Source organism: Hypomesus nipponensis, chromosome 26, assembly GCF_054491055.1.
Source record: "Hypomesus nipponensis isolate SF chromosome 26, ASM5449105v1, whole genome shotgun sequence".
NCBI classification, from domain to species: Eukaryota; Metazoa; Chordata; class Actinopteri; order Osmeriformes; family Osmeridae; genus Hypomesus; species Hypomesus nipponensis.
Window position 1 is genome coordinate 2944716 of NC_140386.1, and position 23173 is coordinate 2967888.

At 41.2% G+C, this 23173-nt stretch overlaps 1 protein-coding gene and 1 long non-coding RNA gene across 3 annotated transcripts; one reads left to right on the forward strand and one right to left on the reverse strand.

Moving 5' to 3' along the window:
- Positions 1 to 1841: 1841 nt before the first annotated feature.
- On the reverse strand, positions 1842 to 4243 carry LOC146221012 (uncharacterized). Its single transcript, XR_014750772.1, has 2 exons — positions 2970 to 4243; positions 1842 to 2856 (listed from the first exon to the last, which is right to left on the reverse strand). It is a non-coding gene; the product is annotated as an uncharacterized LOC146221012 (long non-coding RNA).
- Positions 4244 to 8294: 4051 nt separating this feature from the next.
- On the forward strand, positions 8295 to 15616 carry smim12 (small integral membrane protein 12). 2 transcript variants are annotated; one of them, XR_014750727.1, is made up of 3 exons: positions 8295 to 8704; positions 9300 to 9685; positions 15491 to 15616. XR_014750727.1 is itself a non-coding variant. In XM_084692266.1 (2 exons), exon 2 carries the CDS (start codon positions 9319 to 9321, stop codon positions 9595 to 9597), a length of 279 nt encoding a protein of 92 aa, XP_084548392.1. In that variant the 5' UTR covers positions 8300 to 8704; positions 9300 to 9318; the 3' UTR covers positions 9598 to 10318. The 2 variants fall into 2 exon arrangements, 1 of the variants encoding a protein (XP_084548392.1); XM_084692266.1 differs by lacking the exon at positions 15491 to 15616 and having other exon boundaries at positions 8300 to 8704; positions 9300 to 10318.
- The last annotated feature ends 7557 nt before the right edge of the window (positions 15617 to 23173 follow it).

Here is a 23173-nt window from a genome sequence, read left to right on the forward strand (position 1 = left end):
ACTGTTAATATTTTAAAACATTTCCGACCCCATATTTTAATTTGTACCATTCCAACTAAGATTTTGGCGGGCTCGAAGGATGTCGACCGCAATACATGTCAGGGCCAGGTCAGGGCCAAACCAGCCATTGTAGGTATTCCTCAGGGTTTTGGCGCGTTCGGCTTAGGCCCGTCATACGTGTATGGCCCAAAACCGGTAAGACCCAATGGTTGTAGCATCATCCGGTTAAGATCTGGATTGTCAGCCTAAACCATATGTGCATTACAACCGGATCAGGCAGCTTTCAAACGGATGCGGCACAAGTGCAAATGCTATCTGGGTTGGGTCTCGGAAAATATCCTTATTTTTTGGATTGGACGTACAGTTTTGCGTCTAGGTTAACTTGTTTGAGGTGTGGATGCTAGGTAAATGTTTGTCTTTCTCTTATAATCGAGCTAGCGCGATATGGCTCTCCATAAAACGGTTAGACTTTTTCTTATCTACAGTATCGACCAAATTGGCCAAACAAGGTATGTACATTGACCTTAAAGTGTACATAATCTAGCTAGATCGTTTTTATTTTATGTAGAATTTTATCTAGAATTCATAATTCCAGAGCCATTTGGTTTACATATCATTGTAGAACCTAAATATTTATTTCAAAGGATTGTGTATAGGGTGATTGCTCAAGACTTCTGTCAACTTACCTTTCCATTTGTTGATGTTAGGTCATAGGATTTCCCGTTAACACACACCACTGCTTTCATACTCTTCTCAATCCGGGATGCTGCCTCATTGCTTCCCCAGACCTTGAGGAGCAGGTCACATAGCTGCTTCTTGTTAAGTTCATTACCAAGGAATGACTTAAAGTCATAGGGCTTCCGGGTATTTGGACCATCAATGATATACTTCTCAGTAAAGCCAAGTTTGCGCCAAGGTATTGATAAAAAGCAAGGTTTTAAAAAGCTTAAGTTACTTGACCCCAGGTACGTGCTCCCTGGCCGCAAACATTTCTCTCACACTGCTCTGCCTAAACCTTATGCTGAGTGTAGGGAAAAAGTTGAGGAGGAGACTTATTTAGCTACTACAGATCTGTGGTCTATCATTTAATTATCGTTATCGAATGTAAATATAAATATCTATATCGATTTTTTTTTACCCATATCGCCCAGCCCTAGCATATAGGTGATTATGTTTGTGTTCACACATTGACATACCTGAAGACTTTGCAAACTTCATGAATGTCTCCTCCATGGTCTTGTCCACTGCTGCGAGAGCCCCTGGGATCAGAGATCTTGCAACTGATACTGGCTCCATGCTTGATGTTATCAAGAGCACCAGGATGAGAGAGGTCAATGTTTGTTAGACAGGCCTCAAACCAGGTCAGGTACCTGTAGGAAATGAATAATAAATAAAGTTTATACTTCAGATGAGCTCCCACTTACTTATTTTTATATTAAGGGAATATATAGGGAATATTTTTATATTAAGGGAATGATTGCAGAGATTACCTGGAGTAGTTGTGGCTATTGTATGCAAAGAAGAGATCTGCCATAGCACCATTGCAGTGGTGGAAGAGCTCAAAGTTGTTGGTTTTCACTGCAAAATCCATCATGAAGACCAGCCTTGCATGATCCATCATGGAGAGCCAGAACATGCCTGTTTTGCCCAGATGGCCCTTACTTCCATACTGTAGGACAGCGGTCCCCAACCTTTTTTGCGCCACGGACCGGTTTAATGTTGCAATATTTTCACGGACCGGCCTTTAAGGCGTGGCGCATAAATACATAAAATAAAATGATACGACCGGCATACAAACGGTGGCATTTTCTAAATACAATAATAAACGTGAATCCACTGTGTACTCTTATGCAACTTTATTAGCAGCGGCCTCGTAACATCGTGCCAACAACATAACATGAATCCTCTCTGCCCTTATTATGTCCATGTCTCTGCGGCTCTGCCCCGCTCTGCCCCAAACACTCTCTGGTCGCTATGGTAATATTTAAACATGCCTTCAAAATAAGACGCAACACAAAAACAAATATTTAAGGTGCATGAAAAATACATTTATTTTTATTTTTTATAAAACTGAAATCATGTAATTATTTATTCTTTCTCTGCGGACCGGTACCAAATGACCCACGGACCGGTACTGGTCCGCGGCCCGGGGGTTGGGGACCGCTGCTGTAGGACATTCCTTCATGCCCAGGTCAAACGTGTTGATTGTGTATGGCTGTCCAACCTCCTCCATTGCTGCCTCAGACCTCTTGAGTATCTCATACACTACTGCATTGTCTGTAATGGGCTGGTTAATGGTGATGTAAAAGTCATTAGTAGATTTCTAGGAGGCACTTTTCCTGTGCTTGCAATGAAACCACCAAATCCAGGCACCTGCTGCTTGCCCTGGCTGCTTAACCATCTGCAGAGGAGATGGGTATTGTACTGAAAAATTGAGGCATCATATGACTTGGTTGTCAGCAGGAGGGGTAAAGTTGGCATTGTTGGGAAATTTGGGGCCAGCTCTTTTGAATGCCAGCTCTGGGAGCGTTTCGGGAGGCGTTATCTTAAGGCTTCTCATCTTGGATGACCCGTCATAGAGAGGAAGGGTCCTCTTCTTGGTGCTCATATGGCTCTCCTTCACCTCTTGAATCATGATCCCCCGGCGCTGTTTACAACATTTGAGCCATGAACATTGGTTGTGATTCTGTTCAGGTTGTCCCACTCGCTGTGAAAAACAGTGTTTCCTTCGCCGGTGATGATTTGAGGGGTCAGCTGGGTGGAAATGTCATCAAAAGCCTTGGCCATTGCTGTCTCAAGTTCCATACTGAAGTCATATGTTTCTGAGTGTCCTAGTCGTGAAAGGATGGTTGTGAGCTACAAAGACAGAAAAATGCTTTAGTAAATATCAAAATCAAATACCTGTAACAAAAAGAGTTCAGCATTGACAATATAGGACTTCATAAGCAGTAAATTAACTTAGAACTCACCTGTTTGCTTCAATAGAGGAGTCGAAGTGTGGCACATAGGAGGATGTGCTTTGGGAGTTTCCACTTGCTGTTAGTTGCTGCTCGACACACATCTTGTGTAATCGAATACACCAGCCTCGTGTCTTCTCGCACTTTTTGTCATCAAGTGTCCCAGTCACCACTGAACTCAGAAATTGTACAAGATGCTCTGGAAGAAGCACGTCCATCTTCACAGCATCTAGCTCCTGTGCTGTCGGGGGCCATGGTAGCTCCTTCGACTCTTTGAATGCCTTCATAATGTGAGAATGGAGGGTGAGTTCTGCTTCTTGAAGTTGGTTAGCTGTTCCAAGTTTGTACGCACATCCAACTGCTTCATCTACAGTAATGCTAAAGTTGTTTATGAGGTTTGACTCAATACACCCACGATGTTGCACCTTGGAGAATGAGAGTTCATGAGATATGTCTTTGTCTCCTTGTAACCGTCTTGCCAATTTCTCACTGCGGTATTCAGGATTAGGAAAGCCTTGAATTTCAAATGTCTTTATGTACAAGTTGCACATGGATCTTAGCTGGACAATGTCTTTGCCTTCAATCACATTCCTAAGAATGTAATCCTTTACCACACAATACGACTTGTTATGTGCTGCTATCTTCTGGGCCTGCAGGCTGTCAATGTTGTCTTCTGCCTTTTCTGCCCTCTCCCTTCCATGCTCATGGGTTTGGTACTGTGTCGAAGTTGTTTCTGCATGATAGATGATACTTAGCTTCCATTGCAAAAAGGTCCTTGCCCTGCACCTTGCGATAAAGAGCCTCTTTCTTTAATTCCTGTGCCCTAGGTTCAAAAAATCAGATTTACAAGCCTTTGACACTTGTAAACGATCTATTTTCCCTGTAAAGCTTTAATAGCAGTTTTGGTGATAGCCAATTATATCCAAAGGCAGGTCCTCTAATGTTAATGGAATCGGTTCACAAATATCCATCATGCGATATGTTGAACTGGCTGCTTTGCAGAGTCTCATATCTCGGATACTGTGTAGATATGATAGCTTCTCGCTTGGCCCCCCCTTGCATGTGTCAAATTACCATACTCAGAAAGAGTTGAGACATGTAAAATACATGTTAGGGAACGTATCCTCTTTGGAGGCACTTCAGCTGTGTTAAAATATTTGGTTTTCCCCATGGTAAGTATGTATGAAGTATTGAGCCTGAAAATAAAAACCAAACTTTAGCTAGCTACCAACACCGCTAGTAAAGGATACACATTTTATTTCCAAAAGCCTGTTATTATTGTAAAACTGTTGAAAAATGTCTAAGTTATGACTACAAAGGTATGTTATTATAGTTTCAAATACTTACTGAAATAGTTCCAAAAGAGAGAGCAGTGGGACATGGTGATCTTCAGGTACCAACTGCCAACTGCAAAGCCCCAACATTCCAAAACTGGCAGTTGATGCTCAGTCAATTTTTGGACCTTTTTGGAATTCCTTCTTTCAGTTTTTTTGTAGTTGTTTTTTTAAAGTCAATTTGCTCTGTTTTGTTTACTTCAAAAGTACAGCTATTTTAATTTTCAGGTTCAGGATAGGTGCAGTAAAATGTTCAAATAAACCCCATTTCAGGCTGCTATTAGTATAATAAAAACATTGTCAAATGAGCTTTTTTAGTTGTTTTTGACCCTAGATGGTCAAGATATTGTAAAATATAACAAATAACAATTTCCCTGGGTCAGAATTGTATAGAAAAATTTGTCAATTTGTCTCTGTAAGTTGTTAGCATCAAAAGGTATGACACTTTGTATCATATTTTGATTTTTCCGGTTTGGTGCAAAGGGTTAAAAATAAAGCATTTTGGACATTATTTCAGCTTGATACCCAATTTAAAATAGCCACTTGAATGATAAAGAAATAACAAGTTGTGAAAACAAAATCACCCTATGCGCTTGAGAAAACAAAAACATAGTTGATCTTTTACACATCTTTGGCAATTTTTTGCTATTTTTGTCCGGAAATAGGGTCAATATGTTGTCAAATGTCAAAAATAACCATTCCATTAAATTCCTGGGGTCAGAATTTTATGAGAAATTTGTTAATTTGTCTCTATATGTTATTTACTTCAAATGTTATGCCACTTTCTACATCACTTTTTGGTTTTTCGGGTTCCGGTCGGATGCAGCAAAGGGTTACAAATGAAGCCTTTGCGACATTTTCAGCTTGGTACCTGGCAGATTCTGAAAATAAACACTAAGGATTTTTTAAAATCAGGTGGCATAAAAAAAGCCGGGGGGTGCGCGTGGACCCCTGTTTCCATCTAGACTAACACTAATAATAAATAAATATATATGTGCGATAACAATAATTTGTGCTCGTCGAAGGCAAGCACACCCCAATAACATATATTTGAGATAACAATGGTTGTGCCCTTGCCGAAGGCAAAGCACACCCAACTAGGCATACATACAGATAGGCTAATAGACTCTGTTTAACAGTGATGTCTGAATTTTTTTCTTCTAATTTTGGCAGTCGGAGGGCGGCCAAGACCAATGAAGACGCGGAACTGTAGGCAAAACTTTCTCTGTTTCTCTGTTCCATTGTTCTCTCTTTTCTGTGTTGGAGTTCTTTTAAGAGCTTGATGGCATCAACATCCAGTCAGATAATAAAAGATCATTAACTTGATTTGTGTCTCTTGATTTTAATACCCACACACGAAAATCCAGGTTGAATCAAGTAGCTACAGTACTGTTAATGGCCCATGGTGGTCTCCTTATATTTCTATCAAAGTTGATGTAGCCTATACGTGTTTATTTTCTATAAAGATGAAGCAATATTTTTCCAATAGTGGTTCAGGTAACGGGATAAGGACCGAAAATACATTATAGGTTGGTCCCCTGAAGGTTTGATATGTCACTAATAGGTTCTGCAAAGGTTAGCATTGATACAGAGGAAAGGTCCTATAATGGTTCCCTAAACGTTCCCAGAACGTCCTGAAAGGTCCCGAAATAACATCCTCCTACCCTTTAAGAACTTCACATTGAGACCAATATGGGATGTTCTGGGAACGTTATGAGGCGACGTCCTTTACACCAACGGGAACGTTCTGGGAATGTTCTTGGAATGTACAATTTCTAGCTGGGGCTACACTTCTCCATGTTTCAAGCAACGCTATACAGAATGGAAACAGGGACCTGTGGAAACAGGAATAGAACGTTTTCAGTTGAACTTCTCCCTATCCAAAATCAGCAGTTAAAACAATATGTAGGGAAATCCATGCAACAAATCCATTTCAAACTACACAGCGGACAAGTCACACCCAAAACACGTACCTCATACCTAAATATTTGCTGCAAAGCTATCAGATTATCGATTTGATTTTTTTAAATTTAAAAGCCTTTTTAAAAAGCGGCCGCCTTTTAAAAACGTCAAAAAAGCACAGCACCCGACGCCTGTTTGAGTTAAATTTTCTCAACTTTTTAGAAAAGCGTTGGGTGACGTCAAGCGCCTTTCTGACAGCTGACCAATCAGGATGAGGAGAGTATGTATAAGTGTACCTTCCCTAATAACCTTATACCTTAGTTACGAAGCTATGGTTCCTCAAAAGCTAAAGCAAGTAATTGCATTTTATTCGCCATGGTAGCTAGCTGTCAATAAGTAACCAACGGAAAATAACGGATAATAATGTATTGCTAGAATGTATGTTTCCCGTTCAGGTTACAGAATTCTCACCAGAAAGCCACTTGACGTCACCTGGCTCTTTTCTGAAAAGGCAAAAGGCGCTCAAAAGGCGCTGAAGGCAGCACTTCTTTAAAAAATAAGTCGTGTGAACACGGCCTTAGCCGTTTCTGCAAATGTTGTTGTGTTTTAGGCTAATGCTGCGGTGTTCTCAGCTAATGCTGCTGTGTTCTCGGCTAATGCTGCAGTGTTCTCGGCTAATGCTGCTGTGTTCTCGGCTAATGCAGTTGTGTTCTCGGCTGATGTTGGTGGTGTGAACCAATGCTGTTGTGTTGTCACTTAATGTTGTAGTGTTGTAAGTAGTTTATTGTTTTTTGAAATGCAGAGTTTTTATAAATGTTTCATTTATGTTAATGTTGTTGTGTTGTGTGTTAATGTGTTTTCAACTTGTGTTTGCTTCTCTTGCGTTCGACATTGACTGACTTCATGCAGCTGCAGCCGACTTCAGAAGGCTGACTTGAAACAGTGAATTCTGGTTAGACTTTTTGTCCGACTTGAGACCGCGCCGAAGATAGGTCACTGTGATGTCACCATCAAAGTACCGTGAGATCAATTCCAGAACTACCTGCTGTGTCGCCGAGCGCATTTTCTCAAGAGCAACTGCACGGGTTCGAGTGACAAAGCTATTTCATGATTGGCCAGACTCACACCACAACTTTGACGCGTTTTGTAATTATTGTGACACCTTCAGTGTCGCCAATGCTAAAATCCGGACCAAACTGTTTAATTGAATTTAAAAATTATTGAAGAAAGGTTTTACTCCGCCTCAGGGTGCTTTCACACCTGACATGTTTGGTCCGTTTCAATCGGACCATGGTCCGTTTTCTCTGAAAGTACGGTTTGTTTGGAGAGGTGAGAACACGCATTCGAACTCTAGTGCGGACCAAACAACCGAACCATGGTCCCCCTAAAAAGATGGGACTCGGTCCGGTTCCAAGTGAACCATGGTTCGGTTCGGTTTAGGTGTGAACGTAATTGGACTTAATATTGACCTATTCCAGGAAGCAAACCTAAATGTAGTGCATTGTGGGTTGAAAAAGGAATTTACACTTGGCGGAGACAGCCGTTCATTAGCAGCGAAATTAGTTGAGGGAAAGCGTGGGGCAATGATGAAGTGAAGGAACGGCAAATATGGTCTGATGATCATATTGCAGAGATTCTTGTGGAGACAGAGTAGCGAGGTATTTAAATTATTTAGTGATATAGGCCTAGGTACTAAAATAAAGCACCATTATTGCACAGTGGACCAATGTTGGTTGAAAGTTACAAACTTAGACAGCTAAAAGTGCGTGATGTTCTATGGAAAAGTGGTAGCTCGTCAGACGAAAACATATCATTCCCATGGTTTGATAACCTGGATATAATCCTGAGTAAAAGACCAACGAGCAACCCAAAAAACGTGGTCGTGCAACACCAAATAACAATTAAATCGATCGCAATACGCTGCTGTTGCTCCATTGTTGTTTGTGACAAGGAAGTGATTTTCCCTCACACATTTTCTGTCCAATAGATTAACAACCTGTATGACCGCGTGTCATAGTTTTTTTCAAACGTTGGTTCGCTTAAAACAGGACCGTGTGAACACTAACCGGACGTAATGAAAAATGCAACAAAGTAGCAACTCATCCACTGATTCGGACCAAGCAAACGGACTAATAGGTGTGAAAGCACCCTAACAGAAAGACTACTAGCCTAATTATAAATAAAGTAAAGTAAGCAAACAGCTTAATCGGCCGTGACTGACGTCAACGCAGCAAACCACGAGAAACTGAAATGTCCGACTTCACAGAGCCGTTTTCAACTCCTCCCCGACTGCAAGCGGCTACCCTCGCCGGTCGTTTCATGCAGCCGCAGTCCATGTCGAATACACATGTTGTGTTGTGCAACCGTGGGCCACCGTAGGATTCACAGTCCAAAATGGCGGATTTGTATGACCGCTGCTGGGCGCAGATGTTGCAATCGGACGTTCTGTTTAGCTTCGCCTCTTGTCTTCTATACTCTTTGGTACCAAGCCACCACTGCATGTTTTTAAAGGTGAGTACGCTGTAATTGTATCCATCAGTATTCGTTATCAATACCAATGACATTACATTACGTTAACAGTACTTTTCAATAGATGCCATTGCAGCAAATAACTTGGAACTTGAATTATTAGTTTAAAAAAACGGCATTACTACCTGGCTGATGATAGCATGCTAGCTATTGGCTAAGCTAACGACAACTCGTCCCCCAATAGTCTTAATTACCCTTGCTGGTACTGTCAGGGAATGGGTATTTTCAACGTCTAGCTTGTTAATGTTGCAGGCGAATGGGTTGCGCTTATTGCTCTCAGGTAACCAGTATACTGTAGAACTGTCTGGCTTTTGTCTAAACGCCAACTTTTGCGAGTATTTTCTAGGTTGAGTGCAAGTCTCATATTATTAGCCAGTTCATGTTAGCTGCTAGCTTATGGCTGAATGTCAGGTGTCCTACTCTACCCAGTCATATATGAACTATTTGAAGTCTGAAATGTATGATCAAAGCCAGTTTTTTGTGTTTTTCTAATAAGATAACACATTTTACATTATGCTACTCACAAAACAAAAACACTAAAACATTGTATTATTGTTGTTTCTCTCGTGGCCTGCAGCCCTTCCAGCACTGCAGTCATGTGGCCAGTAGTATGGACAGCCATGCGGACATATGCTCCTTACATAACTTTTCCTGTAGCCTTTGTGGTGGGGGCTGTGGGCTACCATCTGGAGTGGTTCATCAGAGGGACCCCCACTCCCAGACCCGGGGAGGAGAAGAGCATTGTGGAGCTGAGGGAGGAAAGGAAGCTGGAGGAGCAGGCTGGTCACGATAGTACCCAGGTCCTCAGCCTGAAGGAGAAACTGGAGTTCACCCCCAGGGCAGCACTTGAGAGAAACCGACCCGAGAAGAGCTAACCGTTCCTGGGCAGAGGACCTGAATCTCCCCCAACCCCAACCATGTAGCTCTGGTTCAGTGGGGAAGGAATTCTGCGTTTTTGATTAGGTGTGACAATATGGAAGACTTTCTTTCTGACTCAGCTGAAGTCCTTGGGCACTCAAACTTGTGACTAGTCGGTTTTGATCAGTTTGCCTGGTCTGAACTTTCAATACGCACATAAGATTGCAAATATAAAGTCATCTTTCTCGTGTGGTTGTTTCATAGAGTGACAGAAATAAAGTATATTTCAAGAAGATCAGCATTTTATAGAAAAGTGAATGGTGGTTGATTTCTTTGGAGACACAATTCCTGAGGTTATTGGCAGATAATAAAGAAAGAATGAGGGAGACCCTGAGTTAGAATGTGTTCCAATCAGTGCACATAATAGAGAAAGGATGCTCTCGTCTTTTTTTGTTGTTGTTGCATTTTTCTTTTTTGGTGGCTGGGATCAAAACGTGAGTTTCTGTGCTTCCGTGAGGTACACAAACTAACTTGTCTTTGCTTTCAGTCATATTGGTGTATGTATTTACTTAGTATGCTTTCATTTTAGAAAGTCATGCTGTGACAGGTACCAGGCTACCGTGGTAGGCCTGGATGAAGATGCCTCATCTGATACTTTTGTTTGGAAATTGCACACATTGTCAAATATTTGTATTTTACCCTACAATAAATCATACTCTAATAAACATGTTATAGAGACATTTCTCCAGGCTGTCATTTGTTTCAGCCCAATAATATCAACTGTCAGTTGAACAGGTTTAATTTCTCCACCTAACACCAACACCTGTCTGTATATTAAATACTGTGCAGTGGTAATATTTATCTTATCACATGAATTTAACAAATGCTTGGACTAATTATTCCTTGAATTTAGTCAAGTCAAATAGATTTCTATAGCAAATTTGAAAACAACCAATAACCAATGTGCTTAACAATTAGCCAGGGCAAAAAAGCCTACTTTGTTTATGACATCACAATTACTTACATAGGCTAAGGTGAATAAAAAACTGAAAGTCTCCAAAACTGAAGCCAAATTCTTGTCAGTAGTATGTGGATAGGATGAAGTACGGTTGATTTGAGTTGTTTTAGGCTGATTTAAACTCCTCAAAAAAAGTTAGGAAATTTTATTTCGGTCGATTATTCCTCCCCTTCAATGATACCAATTGGTATTGTATTTTATAGTGTTGGAAAGCCTGATTAGTCACCTTTACGAGGTACAACTTGTAAGGATCGTGCATTCATGGAATGAGCAACACAGCTAACTGTGTGGGTAGCGGCCCAATTTTTTTGCCAAACTCCCCTGCAATATTCTTCTGTTGGTTTTCACTCTCGTTTTGAGCTTCAAGTGGGATCAGCTTGGGCGTGCTGTACATGCCAGAGTGACCAACACAAACATGTTGGCTGACTTGCGACAAATCCTGGTTGAGGAATGGGATGTCATCCCACAGCGGTGTGTGACCAAGTTGGTGACCAGCATAAGGAGGAGTTGCCAATTTGTTGTGGCTGCGTATGGAAAGTGTAAAAATGGCCAATATGTGTTTTTTCCTTATTACTGTGGGAGAGAGCAATCATCCAATCCACCAACCAACTCTAAACGAGAGTGAATACCAACAGAAGAATATTGCAGGAGATTTTGGCAAATTTTTTGGGTCACTACCCACACTGTTAGCTGTGTTGCTCATTCCATGAATGTACAATCCTTACAAGTTGTACCTCGTTGTAAAGGTGACTAATCAGGCTTTCCAACAATATTAAATACAATACCAATTGGTATTATTGAAGCGGAGTAATAATCGACCTAAATAATGTTTCCAAACTTTTTTGGGGGAGTTTATAAGCGCTATCATGTCATGTGTGGCACTGAAGTAAACATGATATTACTGACTAGTAACGCACATTTTCAATGCCAAAACCCTTTTTCCATGTATAAACCACCAAGATTAACTTGTCAGAATAGTCATAGTCGATGGGAAACCATTCACCCAGAAGTTTCAAACAAAACAATACAAGTGCATTGAAAATGCTATTCAGGAGGTGAAAAGCACTTTATGGCAACAAAAAACTGAAAGTCTCCAAAACGGATTGTGATGCCAAAATCTGGTCAGTAGTATGTGGATAGGATGAAGTACAGTTGATTTAAGTCAGTTTGACCTGTTTTTGGCTGAAATATAAGCACTGTCATGTCATGTGTGGCACTGAAGTAAACAGGATATTACTGACTAGTTCCATTCCACTTTGAAGTGGAAGAATATGTACTACGTAAGTTTTTTGATCAAGTATCAAATTGAAGAATGATTCTCAGTGTCATGTAGGGCTAGATCCTAAATCCAAACAGGCACACTGGAACTTAGAGTTTGATGCAAAGGTTTATTGGACAGAGTATCCAACATGTGTCTTCCCAGGAGCAGACTGAAATATTTCTCTGGACATTCCTCTTATATATCAAAACCTTATCACTTCAGTAATTTTGCTATTGGTACAATATTGTTTGTCACAGATGCATTATGCATTTCCCACACCATTGGTCTCTTACTCTAGGGGCTTCAGATTACAGTTGCTATTTTTTGTAGGCCTGCTCCGACCTTGAAGGCCAGGTGCACTGGGTTCCTTGGCATAGGGCTGTACATTTGCCTCATGATAGCGGGCCTTGTAGTTTTTTTATGGAAGAAGCCTATACACACAGCCTTCTCTCACACCCAGCCCCTAATTATCTAGATTTGCACTTGGGGCTTGATATCTTTTACATATTAATGGCAATACTAATCAGTCAACAACTTTGCATTTCGTTTTCAGTAATATAGCATATAAAAGTAAAAAAGGTGATCAAGAGGTTCATTTTCAATCATATAATCCATAATCATTTTCCATCTTCATAATAACAACAGTGTGATGTTTTTTCTACAACTGAATTGGCCCACTTTTTAGGTCATTTAGTACACTTTAAAGTACACTTATAGTGTATTTCAAGGTTTACTTTTGAATACTGTAAAGTAGCCTGTGTAGTACACTTTCAGTTCATCAAGTATACTTCCTAAAGTACTTCAAAGTATACTTTGGAATATTCTGAAGTAACCTGTGTAGTGCACTTTCAGTTCATAAAGTATACTTCCTAATGTACTTAAAAGTATACCTTGGAATACTCTAAAGTAACTTGTGTAGCGCACTTTCAGTTCATGAAGTATACTTCTTAAAGAGCCTCAAAGTATATTTTGCAATACTTTCCAGTGCATTTTCAATTAATGTAAGTACCTCAAGAAGTAAACGTAATAAATTTAATTTCACCATGACTTACTAATAAATTTAAATGTTTAGGGGACCCTCAGACGCCTCAGATAAGATTTTGCGTCACATGGCGAGAACGGGGGCCCTCACAAAGTCACACTGTAGATTCTGGAGGATGCTACTTACTACATAGACATCAACAATTGATGAATCCAGCTCTTGTCATGAAACGTAATCAGTCATTTAACTCATGGTTACAATGGTAAACCAGCACAACAATGGCAATTACAACGCAAAAAAACACTACATTCTAAGCAGACACATTTAAAAAACGAAATTCATGAAGATACATTTGTATTTTGAACAAACGGCAAACTTGTCAGCAATTTTTTACACTATTTACCGCCTTGCATCATGGGAATTGACTAGCCAATGAGCCACACTATCTTCATTATTTCACATTGTTATTTGTTCTTCAGTCAGTTTGACAGTATAACCTTCAAATTCTCAAGTAGCTTTTTCTTTTTTTTTTTCATTAATACTCCAAATGATAATTATTAGTATAAGAGTATAGGGCTTCAGAATGTTTGGGCAGTAATTAAGGTTACAGCTTCAGTAACAAAAAAAGATTCAATGTGCAATGCATAATAGATTTTCATAGACATGAATAATTGGAATGAGATGGATCTAAAAAATGTAACCTGTAATGTACTTTAAAATGATTTTGACTGCTTTTGCTTTATAATAATAGAAAACATACATCCTACTCCAGAAGACATGTATACCATTATCTGTTTCTAAGCATACTTCTTAAAAGTATATTAAAAGTTACCTATTTTCTGAGCATACTTCTTAAAAGTATATCAAAAGTGAAGTGTACTATCCATATTTTGGTATACTTACAGTATACTTTAATATACTTATTTTTTGTAAGGGAACAGCAGCCATGCCTGTCGAATGTTTGGCTCCTTGGGAAGACAGGGAAGACTCCATCTGTGATTCTCCTCCCATTGAATCCTCTGCTTCAACTTCCATGGTATGGACTCCTGGAGGTGATGGTTGGTCATTGGATCATAGCCTGGTGGTTCCTGGGTCATCGAGCCGCTGGATCTGGTGTGATGGTCCTGGTGAACTGAAAGGGGGTGGCCACACCGGGCTTTGACCAGTGGGGCTGGTGGAGATGGGTCTCTGCCAGCAGTCTGGGTTGTTGGTCATTCAGCCGGTTGGGATTGTCACCTTTAAGTAGACCCAATCTCCAGGTGTAACCGTCTTCAGTTTAGTACTCAGGCGGTTGGAACTTGGGCGCATTACCATTAGTGTCGGTGGTGAGGTCTGTACCCAGTTTAACTTACCATCAGCCAAAATGTGGGTTTGTGATTAAGGCATATCGTTGATGGGATGGGCAGAAAGTTACTGGATGTCCCATTGTCAGTGATGATGCTTTTTTGAAAGCAAAAACAGCAGTTGGCAGTCCCTGATAGCAGGGTGGAAGTCCTGCCTCTAAGTTATCTAGTTATGTACTGTAATAGGCTACGGTTGTTTCCCCATGGGCGTGTCCTGTAACAATACAGCAGTAGTATATCCAGATTGTTCTGCAACATATAGATTAAATGGTTTTGAGTAATTGGGATTGCCAAGGGCGGGGGCATGTCACTTTTGAGAGCCAAAAAAAGCTCCCTCCACCTCTTCGATCCATGTATCCATGTAGCAGCATTACTTGTCTGCCCTGCAGCCCTAGTAAGGGCTCACAAAGGTGCTGATTTGATTTATTCCAGGAATCCCTGGGGTAATAGGGTTTAAGTACTGTGTTTACCTTTAAAGGTGAAAGCAAACAGGTATTGTGAGTCTGGATGTACTGAAACATAAAAAATGCAGAGCACTGGTCAACAACTGTTTACCATTTTGTGCCTTGCGGAATGTTGTAAAGTAATATGTGTGGATCAAGAACAATCGCGTTTGGAAAGTCTCCAGTGGAGTTAATAGCCCGCAGATCATGTACCAACTGATAAACATTAGGGTGTGGCTTCTTTATTGGAAAGATGGGTGTATTACAGGAGCTTTCTACTTCTATCAGGACTCCTGCATCCACTAGACCCATAACCCTGTAAGACCCCTAGTTGTAATATTGCAACGTCCCCTTTAGCTCTCCAAAAAACACATTTGCAAAACAAATTTGAAAGACCACATTGACATGGCCATTGGGTCTTATTGTATTGCCTCGCAATGCCATTGGATACTAAATATGTATATAGATCTGGCCATAAGGCCATGAACTCCTTGCCTGGTCCGTACCAGACTCTCGTACATTTCATTTGTACAGAGAGTCTGGCCTAGCTCCATTGACAAATGTTGACTTCCTTGTAGGCGGGTACTTTAAAACTATTGGATCTGCCAAGAGCCACTCTGATCTACCATAACCAATCGCTAGCGTTCGCCTTAGCCAATTCCTTCACCACTACTGTAACAGAGCTAGCTGCCGTAGCTGGAAAATCAAACTGTTCCCGAACTCCGTGGGGAGGAGGGCCACAACATCATGGCCACCAACAAAACTTGTTGTAGATTTTTAAATGTGTTGTACATATCTTTTTAGGAAACAGTTGTCAACAAAAGGGACAGCCCTAAAACCTTGATATTTGTTTTTCTTTACAGATGTTTGTGGAAAGAGAAGACAGCCAGTTAACACAGACCTGCTCCAAGTGGCATAACCTTTTGAGCTTTGGCTATGAAAATTAAGTGTGTGTACTGAATGCATGTTAATAAATACATTTGACTGATTTTCAGTGGAGGCCTTTATCAGTGGGTATAACTTAACAAAAAACTGTTAAATTAAATAAGGCATTCATTTTCACGGTGTTTGCTGAAAAAGAAAGGAATGTGCAAAGAAAATAAATATTGATCAAACAGCAGTGAAACTGAGCTATATCTGTATCAAACAAAGAACTTTTGGGAGAAGTTACACTCAGGCTGTTCAAACCGTTACATGTAATCTCCCTCAAATCCACCTCTGAGGTGGGATCAGGGTAATCCTGATTTTTAGGATCAAACTGATCCAGATTTCCCACAAAAAATTTGAAATACTTAACAGCAGTCTTTTATCCGGATCAAAGGCAGGATTGGATTCCCGAATCTGAATCTGAATCTTCAGGATCAGATTTGCTTTGAAATACCGGTTTTTAGGATCTGATCAGGATTTAATCCAATCCAGGAGGATTAATCCTGTGGGATCATTTTGAAATACCGGCCCCTGGGGCCAGTATTTCAAAACTTGTAATCCAGATCTAAATGATCCGGATAACCAAATCCCCCTGTCGTCAACCACGGATCAACCTGATCCATCACGGTATTTCAAAATTTTGCCGGATTGGATCAGAGTGATCCTGATACCGGCAGATTGGGATGTCCAAATCCGTCACGCCCCCTGGATCACAGATAGGAAACAGGAAATGGAGCGAACATTTTACCAAAAAAAGGAGAAGTTGGCATAACTAATTGTCTCTAAATGTAAGTATAATCTTGGTCAGTGTTAATGCGTCCTAAGACTCTTAAGACTTAAGACCTAAGACTCTTACTCTGACTCTGGCGGGGGCGCCAAGAGTGAAGCTCGTCTAGAGTGCCAAATGTGCTTGGGCCGGCCCTGGCTATGAACCTTGAAGCGAGAGCAGCCTTTCAAATTCTCTCATTAACGTCAATGGAGAGATGGGTAAAATTTGTCAAAGAAATTCGAAAGTAGACGTTTTTTCAACTGCCTGTAGAGTCTATTTCTGACCGCACAGATATATAAAAGACATCTCTGGTTTCGGCAGAGTCTTGGGTCTCAGAAAGTATCCTCATTTTTTTGATTGGACATAAAGTTTTGCGTCTAGGTTAACTTGTTTGAGGTGTGGATGCTAGGTAAATGTTTGTTATTCTCTCTGCCCAGCTCATTAGCGATCACAGCTGCGCCATCACCGTGGCACCCAAACAGACACGCACCGTTTTTGAAACTGCCAAAAGAGTTGTATTTCTGACCACAGACATATACTGGAGTATATGGCTGCAGCCTCCCGCCTCATGCCCTCCCGTTTCATGCTTCTACTTTTCAAAATAAAAGCTTGTCTGGGCCGCAATTTCTCCTTCCTACTTTGGTGTACTTTTTTTTTTTTGCTAGACTACAAACTAAAAATCCATTCTAAAGACCGTTATATGGTACTCCGTACTTCACGATTACGGACACATGGGAAGGGCCTACACATAGATGGAACGCCCTGGAACGCCCTCTCCGTCGTCTGCGGGGCCCTCGGAGAGCTCTTCCATGCACCGTTGAAATTCCTGTCGATCCGTCATGCCGTGCTGTACAGCGACGGATACCCCTTGGCCGTGATTGGTCCGCTACTACATCATTTTCATCAACAGTCTTTGTCTGTTAGCTGCCATCGTTCACTGTGTGTGAGGAAAGGGAGAAGGTACATAAACACTCGACGACGACGCTGACGACTTCGACAGAAAGGCGTTTTCTCTAAGGTCGTCCTCTTGAAAGACGTCTGTGATGAGAACTGCTTGGAGAGAAAGTTTATTGTGAGCTAGTTTATGCTCTACTCTAGCGAATTCAGAAACGTGAGTTTGTTGTCTGTGCACTGACTGTCACAGTTTAGTGACCTAGAGTAGTACATTGTAGTTTTGACTGTACATACAGTTTGTATGGATCTTTTTGTTTCCAATAATATCAGTCTTTTTGTTTTGATCATTTTTCACATTGGATTATACACAGAAATGAATTCACAAAACCAGAGCCTTGTCTATATCGTATCGTCTGACTAGTGACAGCTGGTAGGAGGGTCACACGTGTGATGAGAGGTGGGAGGTAAACAACGACGATTTCTAACTTACAAAGACGCAACAAAGCAATGTGTTTTCGACAAAAAAACGCTTCTCCACCGACTGTTCTGGCGGTGAGTTGTTTTCAGCACCCCCAGCCTTCGGAGAACCATAAAGGCAACAGAAATTCTAATTAATCCGTCCTATCCGGCGGCCCGCCCATCCGTAACGGAGTCTGAGTACCATACTGGCACCTTAAGGCTGCAGCCTGGAAGGCCCGGTTGAGTTTAGGCATCACAACGACGGTTGAGGTTAGGATTAGTTTAAGGCCAGGAGTAGTAGCTAGGTTAAGGTTAAGCAGGGTTGGGTAGGTTACTTTTTAAATGTAATCCGTTACAGTTACTAGTTACCCATTCACAATTGTAATCAGTAACGTAACTTTTGGATTACCCAGACTCAGTAACGTGATCTGATTACATTCCATTACTTTTGGATTATTTTCAAAACCTAGTTTATAACCAGTTGAAGTTTGTTTACATAACCTGGAATATGCCTAAATCAAAGAACAAATGATGTTGCACCCCAGAAACTGTTGCAGTAGGACATACAGTAGCACTACAAAATAAATAGAACGGTCACCAATTTGTGTCAATAAAGGAGCTAGATATTATCCTTACACAAAACTACAGTCCCTAACAAGCTAATTCTATCAACCACCCTGACCAAATTCAACATTTTTACTTATGAAGATATTGGAAAATGGCATCAGTTTGAAGACTGATGCCATCTTAGCTATCTTAACTGGTAGCTATATGGTAGTGACTCCTTTTCTAATGAAAATGTACAGCACACATACTTCACAGCAAGTCTTATCACAAACTCCGTATTTGATTGTTTTCTACTAGGCATTTATTAAAAACGGTCAATTTATGATGAAAGCAAAAGAGCAGTGATCATACTAGTAGTTAGCTAATGTGTGGTTGTTGCTAGGACTGAAACGTGCCAAGCAAATAATGAATCTAAATTGGATAGCTGAACAGCTAACATAGTCTCTGCCAAGATACAGCATACCTTTCATTTAGTCATTCAACTAGAATAGGAGACGCTCTGCATAAGAGCGCCTGCTCTGGATAAGAGCAGACACGTCTGCCGTGTGCTTTCACCGCAATTAATATTTTTTGTACTTAACAATGTTTAAGAAGTTAATTAGTTAGCTAACTAATTGGTTTAATAAGGGGCTAGCAGCTGACTAGCCATCTAGCTAACCCTATTTAACATGTGTTTGCTAATTGTGAAGGACAACAACTTTTAGGTAACTGGTACACGTGTATACCTGCTGCCAATTTAGCCATAAGCTTACCTAAATGCTTCTTCAAGTTGGAAGTGCGACAGTAACTTCACCCTAGGCAAACATAACTTGCATTGTACTATCATTTTTTTGCCTTTTTCTTCCGTGAAAACAAATTGGTTGTTGAAACGCAAGGTGAAAAATGCAGTTTGTTGCTACAACATTGCGATTGCGTTTTTGTTGATCAAAGTTTTAACAAGAAACGTCACAGTCAAAAGAAAATCGACTTCCCCAAATATAAAAGTAGCTCGAAGTAATCATCAATATTTTTCAAAAGTGTCTGTAATCTGATTAAAAAAAGATTCCCAGTAACGTAACGGATTACAGTTACAATTATTTTGTAATCCGATTACTTGTAATCCATTACTCCCCAACCCTGAGGTTAAGGGCAAGGCCGTCGTTTAGGGGGGAAAGGTGATCTTTTTAGGAAACAGTAGCCTATTATCTAGGCTTCCCTTTCTATAGCTAAATTATTATGAGTATGGCTAACTATGACTCATACTAATGCATCAGAGTTTAAACAAAGCCACAAAATCAAGCAAAACATGAAAAAAAAGTTTATATTTTCCGAGCAATAACACCCTTCTTTAAAAAAAAATGTTCGGTCCATGGTTTGCTCCTCTTTTGAAAATGTGCGCGTAACGTTATAGCTCACGAACTGCAGCAGCAGCCGGCTGGTTATCAACAGAGAACTGACAATGCCAAAACAGAAACATAAATCGGGACGCCAAAAAAAGAGTGGAGAGGAAGAAAAGAGGCCAGAAGCACATCAAGGGCCCAGAACATTAGCGATTTGTTTTTGAAGAAATGTGAGAGTGTTTAGCTAGCTGCACAGTCTGTAGTTCAAGAGAAATCGAATAGCTTGCCTCGTCCAACGTTACGATGTTGGAGTGACTAATGTTAGGAGCAAGCGCTCAGCCAGCTACTAACATTTTTGCATTAACCGAATGACACTAACGTTTAACGTTACGTGTGGTCAGCAGTGTAAAATAATTGCCTGACAAAGCTGACATTACAAAAGTGCGTCAGGCACTGTCAAGAACATAGAGAAAAGAAAAATAAAGAAAAAATTATAATACATATAGTCTAATAAAAAAAGTTGTGTTGAAAAATTGAGAAAAAAATATATCATCTTCACGAGACAAGGTTTTGCCAACTGAAAAGTTTATCGTTTATTTTTGATAAAGCTCAACTATTTTGTGCTCAAATTAAGGCCCAAAAATGTGGCTTGCGCACAGCGCGCATTAAGGATCTAACTCCCGAACGAGCATCACATAACATTTTTTTTGCATGCATTAGCAGGGCAGCTGTGGTGGCATGTACGGCCGGTTCTGGTGGGCTGGTCTGGATCAAAGTCCAGGGCCTATTTTTACTCCCAGTCCATCCCTGCCCCCCCGATAAAATATGTTCCTGCGGCTATCGGGGTGGGGGAGCCACACCAATATTCTTTCAGGGGGCCCAGAATTCCTAGCAACGGCCCTGTAGCGGCATGCCGCTCTACAGCCCCTTTCCCCTTACTACTCACGTCTATGTCAATATGACAGAGTTTACAGAAGGCATGGAATTGGTCCTTGCTGCTGTTACTGACAAAGGGGAGTTCTGAACTCCACGTATGGTTGAAAGGAGGTCTTTCTCTTCGGCATCTGAAAGCCTACTGAATAATTGGCACTTTCTGGAGCCCGCGCGACTGCTAAATTGCGATGGTGGGCAGGAAGGGTCAAAAAGGAGGACAAAAGGCCGAAAAGACGGACACGCGAAAGCGGTCCGGACAAAAGGCTGGAAAACCGGGCTGTCCGGCCGAAATCCGGGCGTCTGGTCACCCTAGTTGCTACCTGCATATACCTATAGCTGGCAACTCTTAGCCCCGGCTTCAACCAGTGCTCCTCAAGCAGAAAGAAATGGTCATGGAGAGAAGGAGATAGATTTGTTAGGCATTGAAGGATGAATAGGAGAGGAGGACAGCATCCAACATGCCGCTGTGAGAGAGCCAGCTGAAGCAACAGGTGAGGTTGACAAACAGATGTAGAAACAGGCAGGTAAGAAAGGAGGTCTCAGGATAAGGGAACTCATTTCTATTCTTCCGTTTCTGGCAGATAGGACTTAAATGGGGTGTGAATTTTGTATAGGGTGTTAAATGTTTGAATTTTGGGTTGGGCGGGTAAATCATTTTTGATTAATCATATTTAATATAATAAAGTTCTGTGTAACAAATTATTAATGAATACCCCCCCCCCCCCCCCCCCAGCAGAAACGGGGCGACCCACCACCACAAATTGCTTTCTAATCTGTGGGAAACACTGGAATTAATAGTTTCACTTAACCAAGCTTAGTTAATGTAACTTTTCACTTGGCTTAGTTTCAAACCTGTGCCTCATTCAGCCTTGTTCACATTCCCAATGTGATTTTTTGACTGGGGATGGTTCCATAATAGTGAATTGAGTCTATTTCATGACAATAACTTAGACTAAATCGCGACTAAATAAGATTTAGGTCACTCTGTAATGTATAGGCCAGACAAAAATAATGGTGTTCATATAGGCCTACAGCAGGGTTCTCCAATTCTGGTCCTCGAGGGCTGTTGTCACGCATGTTTTAGATGTTTCCCTGCTCCAGCACACCTGATTCAAATAAAGGGTCAACACCCGGTTTCCACAGAGCTTGATAACAACCCATTCATTTGAAACAGGTGTGCTTGAGCAGGGAACCATCCAGGGCTGGATGCAGCCTGCTTTGACTGCGGGGGCAGTGAACATTTCTGGGGGGACATTATGATTATGGAAGGGGGTCGTATAATTCTTATAATATAACCATTATTTTTTTATTTTTGAGTCTGCTTAACGATCCGAGTGTTAATCAGGCACGGAGCCAGATGTTATACACATTCGGGGCTTAACCCAAACCCACGACATATCCTTGGTTCGATCAGATTCTGGACAGGATCCTTCACAGTGCGCGCGAGCGAAATTTTTGGGCACTCATTTGAGCGCAAAATTGTTTTTTGAGCTCTATGTAAAACAAACCGCTGCCGTTTTCCAATTGGTAAAAACTTTGTCTATGAAGGTGATGTCTTTATCATTTCTGGCTCCAAGTTGTCGACAGGGGAAGCAGAAACATGCATGTAGCTTGACTGAGTATTCTTACCAAGTTTGAGAGCGAAATGCGCATGGGGTATGTTTGCAGAACAGGCTGCATTGGACTCAAACCATGCTCGCCTTCACCCAGCAGTGGTAACGTTGGTACCGAAAGACAGGGAAGTGATTCCACTAGGACCAGCACGCTCTGCCTGCTCTGGAGTATGAGTTTAATATCCCTTGTCGCAGGGGCAGTAGTAGATGGTTTGGGGATCAGAAATCAATGCATGATAAAAGGTTTTTCTTTGTAGGTACAAACACGCACGCAACAATCGATGGCTAACGAAGCTAAAAGAAGCGACCACTGTTTACGTCTTTAACCCGTGTATCTCAAATAAAGATTACAGCTGAAACAGAAGTATAAAATTCCAGGGTCTCACATTAAACACCAATGCTACACTTTATTATTCATCAAAAGCCCTCCACAAAAGACCGATATACAATAACTTCAATAACGAGTGGCAAGAGATTCGAGGTTGATTTCACTATTATCGGTAAACGTGGATGCGGAGCTCTAACCTACGTTGCCCATTATCAACCAGACAATCACTGGTAAAAAATAAGAAGCATATTACTGAAAGCACTAACAGACTTTTTCATAGCTTCAACATGTAACCATTTTGGATGAAGTCAGAAGGAGCTTGGGGGGGGGGGGCGCGACCGAAATCTGGGGGGGGGCGCAGCCCACCCCAGCCCCCCCCTGGATCCGGCCCTGGAACCATCTAAAACATGCAGGACAGCGTTCCTCAAGGACCAGGATTGAAGAACCCTGGGTCAGATGGCTGCCACGTCTAAATGTGCCACGACTCACCATTCAAAGCCATCGGTTCTGTCCCATCGTCTTGTCATCTTCATGTCACGATCACAAATCTCATTCTCCTAGCTAGCAGTCTTTTCTTCTTCTTCTGAAGCCGCTGTATGAGCCGCCTGTTATTAATCCTCATTGTAGGCATTTGAATCACCAACTGTAAGAACTGTGTTTTTAAATCCATTCTTCTTTTCAAAAAATATGTTGGACATAACTTTGTTTCAACTCCATGTGACCGCTTGACCCAACCA